General features: G+C 32.5%; 1 protein-coding gene across 1 annotated transcript; it reads left to right on the forward strand.

Annotated features, from left to right (window-relative positions):
* Window positions 1-11,544: 11,544 nt before the first annotated feature.
* On the forward strand, window positions 11,545-12,096 carry LOC131615678 (agamous-like MADS-box protein AGL80). The gene has a single exon (XM_058886828.1). The coding sequence runs from the start codon at window positions 11,560-11,562 to the stop codon at window positions 12,037-12,039; it is 480 nt and encodes a 159-aa protein (XP_058742811.1). The 5' UTR covers window positions 11,545-11,559; the 3' UTR covers window positions 12,040-12,096.
* The last annotated feature ends 8,736 nt before the right edge of the window (window positions 12,097-20,832 follow it).

The raw sequence follows: 20,832 nt of genomic DNA on the forward strand, positions 1-20,832 counted from the left end.
CTCCTTTGATTGTAAGTCAGTTCCTTCACTATGCTTCTATTGCTTGCTTCTTCTTCTGGATACAGGCTCAATTCTCCATCACTCACATAAGTTAATTCTTCCGATTTCTCTAAATAACACGATATCACGATAGAGGACGGTTATTATATTTTGAAAGTTAAAGAAGATGTTTGTGTTATTTAGCTAAATCTAAAGGGAGTTGAGTGTATTTTCCTCTTTATTTTGTTAGACATCAATGCTGCCCCGTTATGAAAATACATGCTAAATTGTTGTTTTCTCATGAGATATAATTGCTCCACCTTGATTTCTCCATTTGTATGACTCGACTATGATTTGTGGTCGTTTTCACGACGTTGTTTTGACATGCGTAGTTGCTGCCCCGGTTTCTAAGTAGTTGTTAAACTTTGATTTACCTTGTGGTACTATGTATCTAGAATTGCTATAACATCTGGGTTATGATTATTTTTCAGGGGATATTAAAGATTTTTTAAAAGAATATCACTAGAGACATCAGATTAGCTTACGGTGTGTGGTTCCAGAAGTTTCTGAATTTCTCTTAAGGTAATTAGTTATTCTTTTGCTAATATAAAAATGTATGTCAAAATAATATTAATCTATTCTTAATCATTGTAGTTTGTGCTACAGTTTGGATATAGTTTCTTAATCATTGTAGTGTGTGTGTTTAATTTTACAGTTACTTTGAAGTCTCTGGTTTCTACTTGTACAACGCCGATTCAAACCTACCCATCTCCTACATAAAGTCTAACTCAGGTTACTATCCCTTTCTTCTTGCTTATAGTTTGTTATTTTCTGCTTATAGTTTATTGTTTATGGTTCTATTTAATATCAATTTAGTGTCTCTCAACCAGTTTTTTGGTTTGTGGACTTATATTACCTTGAAATAAGGTAATGTCTTCTTTAAGAAATCGGGTATTCTGATTAGATATTCTGATTAGGTATTCTATTATGATGATAGCTATTTATTATCTTGACAAAATTCCTTAGTACCTGATAGAGAAACCAAGAAGCATTTGTTTAGCTTAATTAAGACATGGATAAGACATGGATGAATTCAAACCGATTGTCGAAAGAGTACGAGAAAGGGGTATGGGAATTCGTTGAGTTTGCGGTTGCGCACTCCGAAGACCCGCTTCGAATGCCGTGTCCTTGCTTGGGTTGCTGTTATGGGGGTAAGGTTGACGGGAATAAGTTGGCATCCCATTTACTACGGTTTGGAATTGATAGAAGTTATACATGTTGGACAATGCATGGTGAGAAAAGTAACGGGAATGCTGAGTCGAGTTGTAATAGGAAGTATGCTTCAAACGACGATTGCACAGACACATACGAGTGCGATCGAGTCGAAGAGATTGCAGAAGCGCTTGAAGAAGATCTTGCGGATTGTCCCAAAATGTTTGAGAGGTTGGTAAGCGATGCAGAGAAACCGTTGTATGAGGGTTGTACAAAATTCACAAGATTGTCTGCGGTGTTAAAGTTGTACAACTTAAAGGCGGACAATGGATGGTCGGATAAAAGTTTCACAGAGTTATTAGCCCTTATGAAAGATATGCTACCAGATGATAATGTTCTTCCCAATCGAACGTATGAGGCCAAAAAGATGTTGTCCTCTATTGGCATGAGCTATGATAAGATACATGCATGTCCAAACGATTGCGTTTTGTTTCCAAACGAGTATGCAGCGTTGAATGAGTGTCATAAATGTGGTGCCCCTCGATATAAGAAAAAGTTGTCTCCTGCTAAAGTCTTATGGTATTTTCCTATAATTCCGAGATTTAGACGCATGTATCGTAGTGAGACCGATTCAAGACACTTGACTTGGCATGCAGATGAAAGAATTATTGATGGAAAGTTGCGACATCCGGCAGACTCACCACAATGGTCGAAAGTTGATACTGATTATCCTGAATTTGGAAAAGAAGCAAGAAACCTTCGGTTGTCATTGTCTACTGATGGAATGAACCTGCATGGTATTCAAAGTATCTCGCATAGCACATGGCCTGTGATTCTTATGATTTATAACCTACCTCTGTGGCTATGTATGAAGCGTAAGTACATGATGTTATCTATGCTAATTTCTGGGCCTAAACAACCAGGGAATCACATAGACGTATACTTGGCACCCTTAATCGAAGATTTAAAGTTTTTGTGGGAGAACGGTGTGGAGGTTTACGATGGGTATAGGAAGGAAAGTTTCAACTTGAGGGCGATGTTGTTTAGAACAATTAATGATTTTCCAGCATACAAAAATCTATCCGGGTACAGCAATAAAGGTCAAAAGGCGTGTCCTGTTTGTGAAGACGAAACCGATACGACACGATTGGAGCTTTGTCAGAAGAATGTCTTTCTCGGCCATCGTAGATTCTTAAATTCTAATCATCACTACCGTGGGTGGAGAAAAGCATTCAATGGAAAGGCCGAACATCGTACAGCCCCGCCTTTTTTGTCAGGTGATCAAATTTTTGAAAAGGTGAAAGATATGAGCACTCAGTTTGGCAAGCCTTTTGCACATTCACTTGTCAAGGGTGGGTGGAAGAAGAAGTCAATTTTTTTTGAACTTCCATATTGGAAGTTGTTGTACGTAAGACATTTCCAGGATGTTATGCATATTGAAAAAAATGTATTTGACAGCGTCATAGGTACGTTACTCAATATACAAGGAAAGTCTAAGGATGGCCTCAACATAAGGAAGGACATGGTAAACATGGGAATGAGAACTGAATTGGGACCCGTGACGAAAGGAAAACAAACATATTTGCCACCTGCTGTTTACACTCCATCTAGAAAGGAGAAGAAAACATTGTGTAAGTTCCTCAGTGAAGTTAAAGTTCCAGAAGGCTACTCTTCAGATATTAGAAGACTTGTGTCCATGAAAGACCTCAAGTTAAAGAGTTTGAAGACGCATGATTGCCATGCTATAATGGAACACTTTTTACCAATAGGTATACGTTTTATTCTGCCAGAAAAAGTAAGAAGCGCAATAACTAAGCTGTGTTTCTTCTTCAGGTCTATTTGCAGTAAGGTGGTCGATCCCGCGATCTTACCAACATTGCAAAAAAAGATAGTTGTTACTTTATGTGATCTTGAAATGTATTTTGCTCCCTCGTTTTTTGACATAATGGTTCATCTAGTCGTTCATCTTGTGAAAGAGACACAATTGTGCGGACCAGCTTATATGAGATGGATGTACCCTGCTGAACGTTATATGAAAATATTAAAAGGGTACGTGAAAAACAAAAGTCGACCGGAGGGTTGTATTGCCGAACGATACATTGTTGAAGAAGCGGTTGAGTTTTGTATTGAATATCTGTCAAATGTTCAATCAATTGGACTCCCCAAATCTCATATTGTCGAAAAAAAAGAAGGAAAAAGGCTAATTGGAAATAAAGTTGTGACAATATCAATGGTCGAACGGGATCAAGCGCACTTGTATGTTCTGCACAATGAGATTGAGGTTGAGCCGTATGTTGAAATGCACAAGGTTGTTCTCCGAGATTTAAATCCAAATAGAAATGAGAGCTGGATAGTACGAGAGCACAATCGAAGTTTCATACCGTGGTTTAGGGATCATATTTATTCAAAGTATCATTCAGATCCTGCTTCAATAACAGAAATGTTGAGATGTTAGCCTATGGTCCAAGTGTAATTGTGCTTTCTTATAGCGCATACGCAATTAATGGATACACATTTTATACCAAAGAACAGGATGATAAAAGTACTATGCAAAATAGTGGTGTTACCTTGGTAGCTGAAGCAATGCACATATCAAGTGCGAATGACTTAAATCCGAAATTTGCAAATTTGTCATATTTTGGGGTTATCGAGCGCATTTTGGTGTTTGATTACGCGAAGTTTCAGATTCCTGTATTTGGTTGCAAGTGGGTTGAAAATAATAGTGGCATACGAATGGATAAGTCAGGATTTTTGCAAGTGGATCTCAATAGGGTAGGGTACAAAGATGAGCCTTTCATTCTAGCCTCTCAAGCTAAACAAGTGTTCTATGTCAATGATCCGATAAGTACGAAATGGTCTATAGTGCTTTTATCTAACAAAATAGTTGATGAAAACATTGAAGATCAAGGTGATATTGGTGTTGGCATTGAATCTTGTACAAGAAACGATCAAAATGAGAATGAATCTTGTACTAGAAATATTCATAATGAGGGTATTTGGATCAATCCAACCGTCCGCGTTGTTAAGAGACGCGTAGAACACAATCCTACCAAGAAAAGAAAGAGACGTTAGTGATAAAGGTAATAGTATACATATTCCGACAAATTTGCTTTATTCAATTTGTACCAATTGTTTTATTCAATAGTATAGTACTTATTCAATTTTGGTGCATATTCTCGTTTTGTACATAACTTTTGAACCATGTATCCGTTTGTCGACTTCTTTACATGTAACTATACTATTTTGACGATTCCGGAGCTGCTCATGCACTTATCTTTACATTTTGGGACTGTTTTTTTATCGGTTTTGCTTCTGCCCGTAATCAAAAGTCGGGCTTAGGGCCTGAATTTCGGAAAACCGACTTTATTTTTGAGTCCGTGGGGATGTTTTACCATAGCCGTGTAAATTTCGTTCAATTCCGACAACTTTCTTTTTTGACGCTTATTTTGATTTGTACCGATAGAATTTCCCGATTTACTTGTACATGCATGGTTTGTTTTCATAGTGTACTAATGTGCTTTAGTTTGTTTGATACAGGTTCAATGGCTCCAGATAGAGATGCTCCACCTGAAAACTCACAAGAAAACTCACAAGAAAGAGATGCTCAAGAAAGAGATGCTCCGGGTACAAATGCTCCACCTGATACTGAAGCAAAAGAAGTTACACGAGGCATCACCATTATGAAGGGAATCGTACGACATAGAGACCAAGGATTAGTATACCATTTGGAATGGAATTCTGAAAACCAACCAATTGGTCCTAATTCTGCAAAGTTGACAAGCTATATTGGTACACTTGTTTGTATGCATATTCCAGTCTCCGTAGCTAAATGGAATCTGAAAAGCGAAGAGTTGGATGCGAAAAAAAAAGCGATTTGGGACGAGCTTCAGGTATATATCATATATGGTTGTTGTTATTATCTTGACGATAAATTGTTTAAATTACTTATACTAACACATTATGCGTATGTTTTTTTGCAGAGGACTTTTGAGATACCAGATGATCGTAGACGCTACATACTTAGTTTGGCCGGGAAAAGATATAGAGGGTGGAAAGCTTTTTTGACAAACACCTATCTTAAGGATAAAGATGGAAACTTTCTTGAAGAGGCACCGGGACGGCCAAAAAAGTATGAGATCTTCATTGATGAAAAAGATTGGGTTGAGTTTGTAAATCAAAGAGATGAAGATTTTCGGAAAAGGAGTGCCACGAATAGTGCGAGAGCATCCAAACCCGCGTATCCATACAAAAAAGGGCGTTTGGGATATGCACGCTTAGAGGATAAAATTGTAAGTAAATAGAAATGTGTTTTAATTAATTGTCTAAACGTGTTTTATTTGACGATTTTATCATTTGTGTCAATGCATAGTTAGAGGAGTCTAAAAGTGAGGAAACTTCACTTCCTGAACATGTGTTGTGGAAGGAAGCTCGTGTGGGCAAGAATCGAGCTGTCGATCCCGATGTTCAGAGAGTTTATGCTGATAATATATAAATGAATATATAAATCAAATGTTTTTTAATATATAAATGATTTTTTATCTCCACTAATAATTATTGAAATGTAAATGAATTACAGGAGACATTGTCGCAATCGGTGTCCACCGGTGAGGACCAGGATGATAGGAGCATACTTAGTAGAGCACTAGATGCTCCTGAGTATCCCGGTCGGGTGAGGGGTAAAGGTCATGGTGTGACTCCAACCTCTTTTTACAAACATCCTAGGAGAAGAAATCCTTCAAATGAAGAAGTGTTGCAAAAATTGCAGGAATTGCAAGCACAAGTCTCTGAATTGCAAAGAGATAAAGATATGTATATGAGAGAAAAGTGCAATACTGCATCGGTGAAAGAAACTAGTGATAAAGCTAGTTTCAACTGTCAAAGAAAACTTCCCGAGGTAATTATAAATTTCTTTTCCTTACAATTTGTTCTATTTTATTAACGATAATGACTTTATATTTACTATTGGTTTAGGGCATTTCTTCTTGCCAACTATACTTATCGTCACCGTCTTATCGCCTAGTTGGCAAGGGAAAAGTGCACAACACCGTGGGAGATTTACTTCACCATAGACCGCTCCCGGATGGACACCTGAAAGTATCGGTGGATGTTGTATTAGATCATGATGCGGTGCTATCGGTACCTGACATGGTCTCAGAGACGACATTGCTGCGAGATGCAATAGGGTCATTTGTTGCATGGCCCTCGGAGCTCATTATCATTGGTGATGAGGTATATTCAAAACCATTATGAATCATTTAGTTTTTGAATGTCAATTTTGCACCGTTACGTTAATTATTTTTTACATTTTAATTTTAGACTGCTCCTACAAAACCCGCAATTAAGGGCAAAGGGATTTTACAGGAGGAGGAGTCTGTTGCATCACTAAAAGAGGTACATTTAAGGTGTTAATATATAATTTGAATGTAAAACTCCATGATTTTATATTTTATCGATCGTTATTTGATTTTTAGGCATATGCTCGGGAGTCACAACAAGTGACACAGGTCGTTCGTAGCGTACCGCCTAAGGGTCCTCCGAAGCAAGCGGCAAAAAAAGGTGGTGCTTTTTTTCCTCGATATCGGACGACGCTCGGAACACTTGTTGATATGTCCGATTTGAAGGAAGGTGCTCTCCGTCAAATAAATATGGAGGAAGGTATCTTTGGTGTTGAATTCATTTCACATATTGCAATAGATGACTTGGAAGAGATTTTTACGCAAGAACAACTAGGCGTCGCTAATATGCACTCGTACATCCGGTAATATTCACTCATCCGATATATTATTCAATTAGTCGAACAATTTATTTACACATTATGTTTATTATGTTTTTCACTCATCCGCTAATATGTTTATAATGTTTTTATTTAAGGTTGTTGCATGACAGAGTGTTGCGCGGGACTGTATTGTCAAACAGATTCTGTTTCGTGTCTTCCGCCCATTGCAGCGGAATGACAATTGATTCGGAACCGGAATCAGTTAGACAGCGCTTAGTCGATAGATTCATGTCATCCGGCAATACAGAAAGTCTGATTCTTTGGGCGTATAATACCCGACCAGTAGGGTTAGTTTCTCATTCTTGGTTCATTTAATCTTTGTTTCTTTTGCGTAGCAAAATTTTTATATAACCTATTGTTTTAATTTATAGAGCACACTGGTTGTTGCTTGCTATCAACCCGTTAAGAGAAGTTGTATATTTTCTGAATTCGGTAGATGGTGAGTGGAGCAATTATCCGGCTATGAAGGAAATTATTGATTTGTAAGTGGGATCGTTCTAAATATTCTTGTATATTTATATATTTAATTATTTGTGAGATTGATCTAAATATATGCTTTTATATTTTTGTTAGATCAATACAAGTGTTCCGAAGTCAACGAGACGCACAGGTATCCCGGACTAAATCAAACAACATTACTTGGATCAAAGTGCATGTACATTATTTTTCACAATTTTGCTTATAATATTTATGCTACTGGATAAAACAAGACAACTATAATTTCTTATTTGTTTTTCTATGTAGTGTCCGATACAGCGGAACAGTTCAGACTGCGGATACTTTATTTTGAGGTTTATGAAAGAAATCCTTCAAATGAATCAATTAGAGATTCCAATCACGGTATGGATTTATAACTAAATTAGATAACTTCTTATAATTTATTACATTTAACTAAATCATTCATATTATGTTTTTATTCTGTAGTACTTTGACGAATTCCGTGCTGCTTCTTACCCGAAACTTAAGTTGGAAGAAATCAAAGAGGAATTGTGTCAATTTTATATTCATCAGCTATTCATGTAGTAGGATTTGTGTCGATTTGAAGAGAATATTATAGTACTCCAGAATATATGGTTACTAACTTTGTTCATATTGTTGCCAATTAATATTTGAAGTATAATATATTGTTGATGTTAGAGATTTAGTTTGATTGACATAATGATGTATATATATAATTTTGGATATTATAATGGTATTATATTAGTATATATATAGTCCTACCTATGGTTGAAAATATATCGTCGAAAATATATTACTGGTCGAAAATCTTGCAGGTTGAAAATATATTACAGGTTGAAAATATATTACAGGTCGAAAATATTACAGGTCGATCTGGGAAGCTGAAATTATAGGCTGCACTTTAAAATATCTCATTTAGCAACGACAGCGCTTTTAAAAAGCGCTCTTAAAGGTCCACATACGAAAGCGCTTTGTTACAAAAAGCGCTGCCAAAGATCAAAAAAAAGAAAAAAAAACGCAACCTACCAAAGCGCTTTTGGAAAAGCGCTCTAGTAGGGGGGGCTACCAGAGCGCTTTTTCCAGCAAAAGCGCTCTTATAGGGGGTCTACTAGAGCGCTTTTTCCAGAAAAAGCGCTCTTATAGGGGGTCTACCAGAGCGCTTTTTCTGTAAAAAACGCTCTTATAGGGGGGTCTACCAGAGCGCTTTTAAAAGCGCTTTCGTTACCTACGCCAGCGCTGGCTATGAGAGCGCTTTAAAGCGCTGTTAAAGGCCAAAAAAAGCGCTTTAGAAGCCCTTCCGCTTTAGAGCTTACATAAACTTTCCAAATATCTTTTAAGTTGTTATAGTATTCTGAAAATTAAAAATTTAGTAATGATAATGACTCTTTTATCATTCTTAACAAAACCATTTTTTTTAAAACGTCAAATATTTTTTTATATTTTTTTAAAATTTCGTTCTCGGAAGCCTTCCCCTTCCCTCCCCTCCAAACTTGCAAACAAAGCCTAAGTGATGATGTGAAAGAAAATATATTTCGAGATTATCAAGAATTTGAAAGCTTAAAAGAAATTTGGTTCGACCGGTTCAGAATATCTAATTTGATAGATTCGATTCATAGATCTGTTAATAATTTTTTTTTGACTAATTCGTTAATTAAAGTTAGAACATTAAAAATATTTATTATATATAATTTAGAGATATAATAAATTAATATAAAAGGATATTATACAATATTTTTTAATTTTCTATAAAATATTGTAAGATATATATATATATATATATATATATATATATATATATATATATATATATATATATATATATATATATATATATATATATATTAAGAGATATTATAATATATTAATAATATCTTTTATTCTAACAATTAATATCATAAATAAATATCTCTTTTGTTATTTTAACGTTAGAATTTTCGAGTAAAAAAAAACAAGGGTTTAGAATTTAGGAATTCCTTTTAGAGTTATTGAGAATAAAGAGACAATACCTCTTAATATTGAGAATTGTAGAAATTGAAAAACACTTAGATAAAAAATAGAGTTTATTTTTGAAAAAATTTAAAGGCTGTTTTTTTAACTCATTTGTAATCTATTATAACAACTTTTAAAATATATTGAATTAGAGAGATGCTCTCTTCTCCAAATGTAGATGATCATTTAATCGAATTGGGTAAACAAACTTGCTGTATTTCTTACTTTCTTTTATCTTCTTGAAATATTAATTCACTGTCTTATTTTGGTTGACATTCTTCTTTGCCTCCACACTTCAAATTTTTTTAGGTGAATTGAATCTTCGATTTTCACAATATTATGAATTAAAATATAAGTAAAATATTCTTCAAAATATTTTAAAAAGTCAAATTCTTACCTTAAGATTTAATTTTATAAACAATGCTTCACAAAAAATAATGAAAATTAAAAGTGAGTGTCAAATTATGTCACTTATCTATAAAATTTAATTTGAATAATTTTCACTATAAAAATTTTATAAATATTTATAAAAAAAAATCATTCTATTTTAAATCTATGAGAAACGAACCCATCATCTCTAGGGGTGAAAATAAATTAGACCAAATTAGGCTTTTTCAATCATGAGTCTGGCCTGCTAAGAATTACAAAATGTAAGTCTGTCTTGTTTTCTATCATAGACTTATTTTCGAAGGCCTATTAGTCTACATAAAATGATATTTTATTTGAACGTTTATAAATAAGCAATTCAACTAATGTTTAAATAGACTAACAAATCCAAATATCAATGAAACTAAATGTTTATTTGCATTTACTTATTCAAGTTTACTTATTAACATAAGTTTTGCAATACTATTTGTTTAAAAAAAACTTATATAAAAACAAACGATGAAATTGTTTCATAAGTTTTTTCAGCTTATCTTCGTAAATTTTTCAAAATAACTAAGATTTATTTTTGTATTTTTAAATTTTATTCTAATTTATTTAAATAGACAGGTCAAATAGACTTTAAAAACTTTTTTTATGACATGTGACATAACCTGAGCTTGTGTAGACTAGATCGTATGCCTTCGTTAGTCAGCCTGACTTATTCCCGCTCTAACCATCTCATACAAAATTGAAAATTACAAAACGATATTACAATCTCAATATATATAGAAGTTTCATATTTACATATAGGGTCATTTCTAATAAGTGTTCCATGGACACTTTTTTAAGGATTCTAAATAAAGAAAATAATCTTTAAAAAATAATCTTTTTCATTTTCAATGCGCATTGTTTTAAATTTTTTTCAAAAAAACATACTTTTTTATTCTTTAAGAAAACCAATTATTTTCATTTTCAATGCATTGAGTTCAAGTATGTTAAAACAAAAACATATTTTTTTAAACTCTTAAAAAATATTTTTGTAGTAGTAGTTAGTATTTCTCTTACGTATATTATAAATTGTTTTATATTATTATAAAATTATTTTCTAAAATATTATTTCAACTATTTATATTGGGATATATCACCGTGTATATTTATATAATATTTTGTTATCAATATTTATAAATAATAATTGAATTATAATAATTACAATATATTAAACTGCCATGATTTATAATATACATCTATTCATAGTATGTTTCCCTTTCGAGCTCAAAGATAATATCTAGAATTTAAATAATTATTCAATGTATGGTCCTTTTGTTACAATTTTTTTAGAAAAATATAAAATATTATTTACGTTTTAATTTCTTTAAAAAGTGTTTAAATAAAAAAAATTAGTTTTAAATAATATTTATTAAAAATATTTTAAATAATTTATTGTTTTATTATGACATCTGTTGTTAGTAGATCAACATGGACTACGTGAAGTATCGTATATTCCTATTTATAAAGTTTCACATAATAAACAAACTCAACCGTTGATTTGACATCAAACGGTTTAAAATATATATCTAGTAAACTTAATTACAAACAATCTCATCCATTAAATTAAGACTCAACGGCTGAGATCAAACCTCTATCGTAACCGAAAAAATATCCAATTCTAGCAGCAGCCATAACTCGTTATAAAACCCATAATACATTGGGAAAATACTGCAACAATTGATTCGTCGTTTCTAATTCTTTGCGATTCTTTGCAATTACTCTGCAAAGCGATGACTAGAAAGAAGGTGAAACTCGCATTCATCTCCGACGATTCGGCGCGAAAAGCAACGTACAAGAAAAGAAAGAAAGGCATCATCAAGAAGGTGAGTGAACTCACCATCCTCTGTGGAATTCCCGCCTGTGCTATTATTTCAAATCCTTTCGATTCCAAAACCGAAGTGTGGCCAGATCTAGACGGAGCCAAACAGGTTATCGAGAGGTATCAGAGTTCGTCTGTGATCGATGGCACGAAGAATGTGAATCAGGAGAGTTTTCTTTTGCAGCGGATTACGAAGGCTCGGGAGCATCTTAAGAAGCTGAGGAATGAGAATCGTGAGAAGGAGATGAGTATTCGGATGATGGAATATATGGAGAAGAAGGATTTGCCGGATGATGTGAGTGTTTCGGATTTGAAGGAATTTGAGAAGTTGATTGAGAAGAATGTGAAGGAGATTGATAACAAGATTGTTGCACTAGGTGAATTAGATTAAGCTTGTATTATGATTTTAATTGAGATTATGATTGTTGTTTAGGGAAATTATGATTGTTGTTTAGAGAAATATTGTCTTTGTTGTTGTGATGTTATGTGCATTTGAATAAAGCATATGGATTTGAATAAATTTGATTATTACTATTATAAAGTTTTCTTTCTGATTAACTTTTATTTATATATTTGGTAGTTCTAGGTAATAGGAATTTATAGCAACATTAGAATTGTAAGTAAATTTTGATACTATTTCTAATTTTATGAGAATTTGGGAAGTTGAAAATATATAACATTTCTAGCGGTAGAATTAAACAATATTTACTTTGAAGATTTTATTGTGATTGTGTACTGTAATCGTTTAGACTCTTTAGGTTAGAGATTTTCAATGTTAATTATAGATATTATGAATTAGACTTTGAATAATCTTGTGAATTCATGGTAAAACTTAGGGTATTGCATTAGTTTAGAAAAAGGGTATTTACAAGAAAAATCAGTTGATTATATTTTTTGACTGGAAAGTGAATTGAAATTTATTCCTAATGCATTCCCCCATTAAGTCAAATCATAGATATATATTTTGAACAGTAGTCAAATCATATATTTAATGATTCTGTCTTTTGAATTTATTTTAAAGAAAAAAAATGGATAAATAAAAATTATTATATTAAACATGATATTAATATTAATTTTCTCAGATGAGATTTAAATTATGTAAAGGTTAATATTAACCACAAAAATGATATATTTTGACCTTATATTAGTATAAAAATCAGTAATATTGTTTATTGTTTTTGGTAATCATATTGCTAGATAAATCCTTTTTTATTTAGGTAAGTTTATGTATGGTAAGTAAATATATTTTTGTTTCAAAAATAATTATTTGAATAAAAAATAATATTAAGTGGATAGTACTGTAGGAATATATAATGTAACTGCTCAAAAATTTATTGATGATACAATTTTTGATATTGTAAACTTTACTATATTAAAAATTATTATTGATAAAAGATAGTGTTGATATTTTGTTGCAACAGGAGAAGCACAAATGTATTCAAATGAAATAAAAAATACGATTGTTTATAACACATACTCTAGAAGTCGTTCTCAAAATAATGTCTAATTTAAAAAAAATCGGTTCAAATACATTGTATATGCATATTGATATAGTTTTCCTTTTTTTAATATTATAAATGAAATTCCAGAAACATAAAAACCATAATACATTATCAACTTTTTAATTGAAAATGAATTAAGAAAATAATACCTAAAGATGGAAATATAAAGAAATTAAAATTTTAAATTGTATGGAATGTAATAATTATTATAACAAGTAAAAGTATACATAAAATAAAAAGAAATTTTATTCTATGAATTTAGTCGAGTGATATAGAAAAACATATCTCATATTATTAGATGAATTCTAAAGTTTTTCTTAATTTAGAATAAAGGTCTTATTAGACGGTAGAGTTAGAATGAATCTTGCGAGAGTAAGAGATCCGTACATTCGTACGCAACACATAATATTATAAAAATTACGCAAAATATTAGATAGTTAATATATAAAATATGATAAGGATTTAACTATTTTTATAAATAAACTTGTCTTGGCACTATGCAAGGTCAAATATTTAACATGGACAACAATATTGCTAATAACTTGTAACAACATTAAAAATGTATGTATGTTTCAAATTTTGATGAGAAATAAAAAAAAAAATGAATCAAATTTGTTTCAACTTTAAAAGCATTCTTAAACTCTTTGATGTGCATTTTGCATATCCATTGGAGATGTGTACTAAATTCCATGTAGAATATTTTTGCTTGAAATTCAACATACACCTAATTTAAAAAAGAATATTATGAATTGGTAATGGAGTCTTAAAATCAATGTTGAAAAAATAAATATCAACTTAAAAAGATAATAATAATAAAAACAATGTCAGGTCATGAATAATTCCTTCGCTCATTCTTTTCATAGAGCATTTCACACAACATATATGTAATTTATCTTTTATATTCTATTTTGAATTTATTCTCTATCATAAATATAGAGTTGGGAAAATATTGGATTTTGTCCTGACATATGCAATATATTACCTATTATGAGACATGATAAGACTTAAATCCAGATATTTGACGGTCCTCTTCTATTATAAAATCGATTGTCCAGTTTAGCAGTAGGTGAGGTGAACAAAAACATCATGTTATACATTCTAATAAGTTGTTGGAACTTCTTCGATATAGTTGAATCATTGTCAAATAACAGATCTTGCAGAACCTTAGATTGTGTTTTTAACAAAGGGAGTTTTACCGTCCCATTTCCATATTACAATGAATATTTAAAATGAGCTGATGTTAGCATTTGTTCATCCTTTCCTGATACCACATATTTGTTCCACAATATTGGCATTGAATGAACATATCTCTAACATCTGTTCATCCTTTCCTGATACCACATATTTGATCCACAATATTGGCATTGAATGAAGATATCTCTAAGATTACAATATCCTAATGTACATTAGAGATTAAATAGTTATTGTACTTGCTAAAAGTACAATACACGACAACTCTTAGTGATTAAGGATTGTCAAAGACTTTAGGGTAAATTGTCAGGATTGAGAGCTAGGCCTCATAGAGAAGTGAGAAGCTCCGAGTCACTAGTTTTTGTTTGAATATCTATTGTCCCTCTCAACTATTGGGTTGAGGTATTTATAAGAATATTGAGCATGAATCCTAGGCCCCTAGGGAATATCAGCCACTTTCGAGAGAATGTTGGAGTGGATAGTTAGTCTCATGTTATTCATGAGAATATGGATAACTTCCCTAATACCTATTCTACCCCGTTGTGATTAGGAACATATCACTTCCCGCGATCACATGCTTTAGGTGAGTGGCCAAGGAAATGGGAGACATATTCGAGAAGGGGGAAACTCATCTATAAAATGGACGCTAGATCAAGAAGATGTTGTGTGACAAATGTCATATTCCTTGCCTCCACATCGCCCCTTTTGGACCCTTAACAAATATACTAACATACAGTCCCTCAAGCACGAGGGCTTGTAAAGGGAGAAATAATTTTAGATTCATTTCCCTTGATTGTGATAGCTCAGTGGGAACCTAAAATGAACATTTTGGGCAAGACTTAAATTGAGTCCTTTTGACGAGACTTTAGTTGAGTCCCTCAATGGAAGGTTTTAGTCGAGCCCCTCGGGCGAGATTATAGTCGAGTCCCTCTGTGAAATTTTAGTTGAGTCCTTCCATAGAAGACTTAAGTTAAGTCTCTTAAGTAATACTTTAATCGAATCCCTCATGTAATACTTTAGTCTAGTCTCTCTGGCAAGACTTTAGTTTTTGCTCTATAATCAAATTTTTACCTCAAGTTAAAATGAAGTTAGATGGCTCATAAAATGCAAGGTTTGGCTGAGTTTTGAGGGAAAACAAGTCACACTTTCCATGATTCATGGTTCACACGGTTGGATCATTTTGCATCGTTTTATCACATATAAACATTGCATCATCTTCCCTATAAATAACATGCTCTACTCCCTTCATTTCCAAGCTTTTGAGAGTCAGAAAACCCTGTTGAAACTTCAATTTTCTTCAAAATTTTGTGAGATCATATTTCTAATTCAAGCCATCTCAACCCAAACTATTGATTCATACAGCTTCCTTGCCATCTCCTGAAGCTAACAAACAAGATCCAAGCCTTGAGGTGCAATAAATCAAGCTAGCCAACTCCAGTTTCATAGCTTTTTTACCACACTTCGTTCAGGTAGATTGAAACATAATTTTAAACAATTTAAAACGCCATGATGAAGTCCATGATGCTCTGAAGCTCCTTCTTCTATTAGATTTAGTTTTCGTTCTAGTTTCACCATTTAATTTTGATTTTAGTTTTCAAAAGTTTCACGAGTTTTCATCAAATTCTCTTCACTCAGTTTATATAAATTTTCATAATGAATATGGTTGAGATGGAGATGAAGAGACGATTATAATGGTGTTGGTCTTAGTGTCTCATGTTGCAAAATTTGAAAACTTCGGTGAAGGTCAATCATGCAAAATTTCACTATTAGACCAATATCACACTGACACTTGTTTTAATTTGATTGACTTTTTTTAAAGTGAATTTGGTGTGGTGCATTTCATTGAGTTCCACCGTGAATCATAACCTCAGCGCCATTAGATCTGCCGGATCAGATTAATGAAGACGGATCCAACGTGCCAGGATTTTCAACATTTTCTTTTTCTTTTTTCCTTTTTAGTTGTTCTAACTTCAAAAATCATTTTAAAATTCATTTTAACTCCAAAAATCCCAAAATTATTTCTAAAATTCTCTCAGATTTTTCTTCATCTGATTTTAATCTTTGAGATTTTATTTTTATTATTTTCTATTTTTCATTAATTTTCTCCTTTGCGTCATGTTTTAATTAGTTCAAAAATAGATTTATGTTTCCAAAAATTTTCTTAAAATATTAGAAGTCATTTTCTGCTTTGTTTTTTTTAAGCAAGTTATATTGAAACGAGAACTAAGGGTTCTCAAACAAAGAAAAAGATTCACTATTGAAATAATCTCTTAGTGATCGAATTAGAGACCGAAAAAGCTTAAAAATCGGTCACTAAAACATTTAGCAGCCGATTTAGCGACCATTACTTTTTGGTTGAAAAAGTGATAGTCGCTAAGGTTTTGCGACGAATTTAGTGACCGAAATTTAGCGACCAAATTTGTGACCGATTTTACTGTTCTTTTTCGTAAAATAAAATTAAAAGTTGTGATACCTAGGAATATAACTCGCAACCTCCGCATATGTTAATAAGACGTTGCCACAACACACTATACATCTATTGTTATATTTTATATTTAAACATATATAAATATATTTTTATATAAATATATTATTTGTTAAAATAATAAAAAAGATAAAACCTTTAGAAAAAATTAAAAATTGAAAGAGAATTAAAATATTTAAAAAAATGGAAAGGAAATAGTAACATAATAAAGAGGATTAAAAATAGAAAAACAAAAACAAAAAATATTAGTGACCGAAATTTTGGTCTCTAATTTTTATTTATAAATTAAATTATATATAAAAACATTTTTTTCGTGACCGAATAGGCGGTCACAAAATTTTGGTCTCTAAATTGGTGGTTGATTTATTTCAGTGACTGATTTTGTGACCTCTTAAAATTGACACCTGAATATCACAATTGGGTGGCTAATTCGGTCACTACAGTGACTGAAATTTTTCGGTCACTAAAATCGAATTCTCTAGTAGTGATTACAATCCAATTGAAACTTATGACAAATAAAACAAAGAATTTTTGCTAAACTCGTAAAAGTTACAATTGGTATGCGTAATTTTCCCGATGAACTCCAAACCAATGCCTTGATGTTCCACACCACATCCAAAACAGTCCAAGAAGCGTTGCTAAAAATAATACCGTTTTTAAGAATCCAAAGATTCCAACAAGTCGCTAGCCAAAAACAACCTTCCTTTCCGCGTTTCACTCCTTTCCTCTTGCAAAAAAAAGCTCCACCGCAAGAAGCGATCCATAAAACTATCAGATTCATAATCCACGATCCCAATCCAACCGGCCAGCTCTTTCCATACCAAAACTGAAACATGACAAAAAAGAGAATGATTCAAAGATTCTTTCACACCTTGACAAAAAATGAATTTTCGATCTTCATCTGAAAAAAGCATACCTCTAATCGACAAAGAATCCCTAGTTGAAAGTCTATTAATGAAAACCCTCATTTATGTCATGATGTTTCCATACTACTATTTGCAATTTATTCAATGCTTAAAGTATACTTTTCTATTTTTTCTTTTATTTTCATTTTAAACATTCTTTTATGCATTTTTAATTGCATTTTAATTCATTTTATGTTATTAATTGTTGATTGCATTGGATTAGGGGTCATTTAATCATAAGTTTCTTCAACATCAATGGATCTTGGGTGTTGATGGGGTTTAAAACCTTAATCCACCAATATTGATGATTGATTTTGATGATAATTTCATTAATACCTTGATCCAATTTGGTTGTGCTTTCTCTTTGTCATCTTCTTCATCTCCTTCTATTTCTTTTTCTTTTTCTTTTTAGATCAATTGGACTATGATGTTTCATCTTATTCAATTAGGTTTGAATTTTACTTGAGAGTTTGGGATTCCTCTGTGGCATTTGGTTGTTTGTATGTTTGTTTTCGTCTGATGTAGGTTTATGTTATCTGATACCTTGAAGCAAATCCTTTGATTCAAGTTTATCTGATATAAGTTCATTTAACACAAAGATATCTGATACATAATGATCCATCTGAAGCACTTTGGCCTGGCTAATTGTTTGATCTTATTTGATATTTGGCTTGGTTTATGTGTTATTGCTTGGTTATCTAATACTTGTGGGCCTAATCCAAAGGAAAGGAATGCTTATAATGACTTCATGTCAAGTTTTGCTTCTTTTTTGGTTAGACCTTTCTTGTCCTTAGCTTTTACTTTGTGCTTTAGAATAGTCCTTTCATCTCTTTCCCATCTTCTTCAATTTTCAAAATCTTCTCCTTTTTTCAAAACATTCTTGTTTTTCAAACTAAAACCTTTTTTTACAATAAACCCTGACTTTGTCAAGTGATCGTCAAAACTTTTTCTTAATAAATGCTTCAAGAAACTTAAACATATCAAAACTCTTTCAAAAATAGTAAAAGATACAAAACCTCATCTAAATCATTTGGCACTCGGCTTTTCACTTTAAAGGTTTTCTCAAAAGATTATACACGAGTAATCATCATAGTTGAGATGTAATTCTCCTATCCCTATAGTACTGATTTGAAAAATGTTCCACTTGAGAGAGTTAGTGGCATGCTTTATTGATCTCTATCCAAGCTGGAGCCATTCCTCATGAAGATTCAAAAGTGCATTGTCTCATACTTGTGGATGATTATTTGAGTTTTCTCCATTGAGGTGGCAAAGTGTCTTTTCATTTAAAATCAATCAATAAAATTCCATTATTTCTTTGTAAGCAAAACTACAAATGCTCTGACTTTTTCAATACACAGAGAAGTTATGTAGGAACAAGATGCAACGTCTTAATGAGCATAACAAAATTGTTCTTTCCTCATCCCATCAATCTTTTTGCACACATCCCCTTTAAGTTTTAATACAAAGATTTACAAAAGGTTCCCATGGAGTACCATGGATGTGAGGGGTGCTAATACCTTCCCTTTGTACAACCAACCCCCATACCCTTTTCTCTTTGCTTTATTAGTTTTTGTTTTAAAACTTTTGTGGGTTTTAGTCTATCTTTTCCCTTTCCTTTGGAAACAATAAAGTTTAGTGGCGACTCTTTCTTTTTACGAGTTAAGTTAATCAATATCTTAATCTTAATCTTTCCACCGCGACACATCCCAAGCATTGAGGTCGGAGAAGCAAACAATATCTATGTGACCCTGGCTGATAGCTAGATGATGCTTATAATTCACCACTTACAATCAGACGACCTGCCACAAGATGAGTTTGAGGCAAAGCAAATATGCAAACGTGAAACAAAGTAAATTTTGATTTCAGGGAAGCTCTATAAAATGGGAAAAGCCTCTCCCATGTTAAGGTTCCTGGGGCTTGCGGCAACCATATTCCCGGGAGAGCTTTAGCTTACAAGTTTCTAAGAGTGGGCTACTAGTGGTCTTCACCAATGACGGACAACATGTCATTTTACAAGAAATGTGGCAAATGCCAATGGTACGCTAATCTTCACCATGCAACAACTGAATGCCTCCATTTTTGCTACAACATATTGGCCATTTTATTAGTGGGGAGTGACGATTTGAGACCTTTTCCGATAGCTCCTTGCTAGCTAAAGTTTTAGTCATTGAAGTGGACTACATTACAAAATGGATAGAGGCAGAAGTTGTATCTAAGATTACGAATAAAAAGGTCCATTGGTTTTATTGATAGAAGATTATGTGCAGGTTTGGTCTACCAAGAATTATAATTTTAGACAATGGAACTGAGTTAGCCAGCACTATCATGGTCGATTTAAGCTATGACCTAGAAGTACAAACCATGTTCATTTTCATCGTTCATCAATAGGAAAATGGGTAGGAAAAATCAACAAATCAAGTAATTATACTAAAGGAAATTAATAAGAAGCTGGATGATGCCAATGGATTGTGGGACGAGAAGGTGAACAAAGTGTTATGGTCATATCACACCACCCAACTACCCTACTTTAAGAGGAGGACGTCGTGTTTCCTATCGAAATCAACACACTTTTATGCATTACTACAAAAAACACCTTCAGTAACACAATACTACCACGACAATTTATCCATGTAGTCATATCTCATTTTTTACTCGCATGTTTTTTTTAATTTTATTAAGAAACTTTTAACCACGGTTCCTTTAAATACCCGTTATCATATAATTTAGGTGACAAGCTTTGAATCCATGCATCATATAATGGTGTCTTTTATTGTCCTTGTGTTGTTTGCGAAAATATCAATAAACTGTCGAAAAAAGAAATATTCTATCTCTTATGTTATGATGGAATATGTCAAAATTATACAACATGGACGTGACATGGAGAAGTGAATAATAATCAAAATGATACCTCATATTTATGATAATTCATGCAATGCCAAAGATGCGCCTTTATATAAGGGGTTCACTAGTTTTACAAGAATGTATATGCCTTGTTAAAATTGTTTAATTTTAAGGCAAAAAAAAGGGTGGTCGGAGAAAAGTTTCACATAACTGCTTGATTAGTTGAAACAAATGCTACCAGAAGATAACAATTTGCCGGA

This window comes from Vicia villosa, linkage group LG1 (assembly GCF_029867415.1).
Source record: "Vicia villosa cultivar HV-30 ecotype Madison, WI linkage group LG1, Vvil1.0, whole genome shotgun sequence".
NCBI classification, from domain to species: domain Eukaryota; kingdom Viridiplantae; phylum Streptophyta; class Magnoliopsida; order Fabales; family Fabaceae; genus Vicia; species Vicia villosa.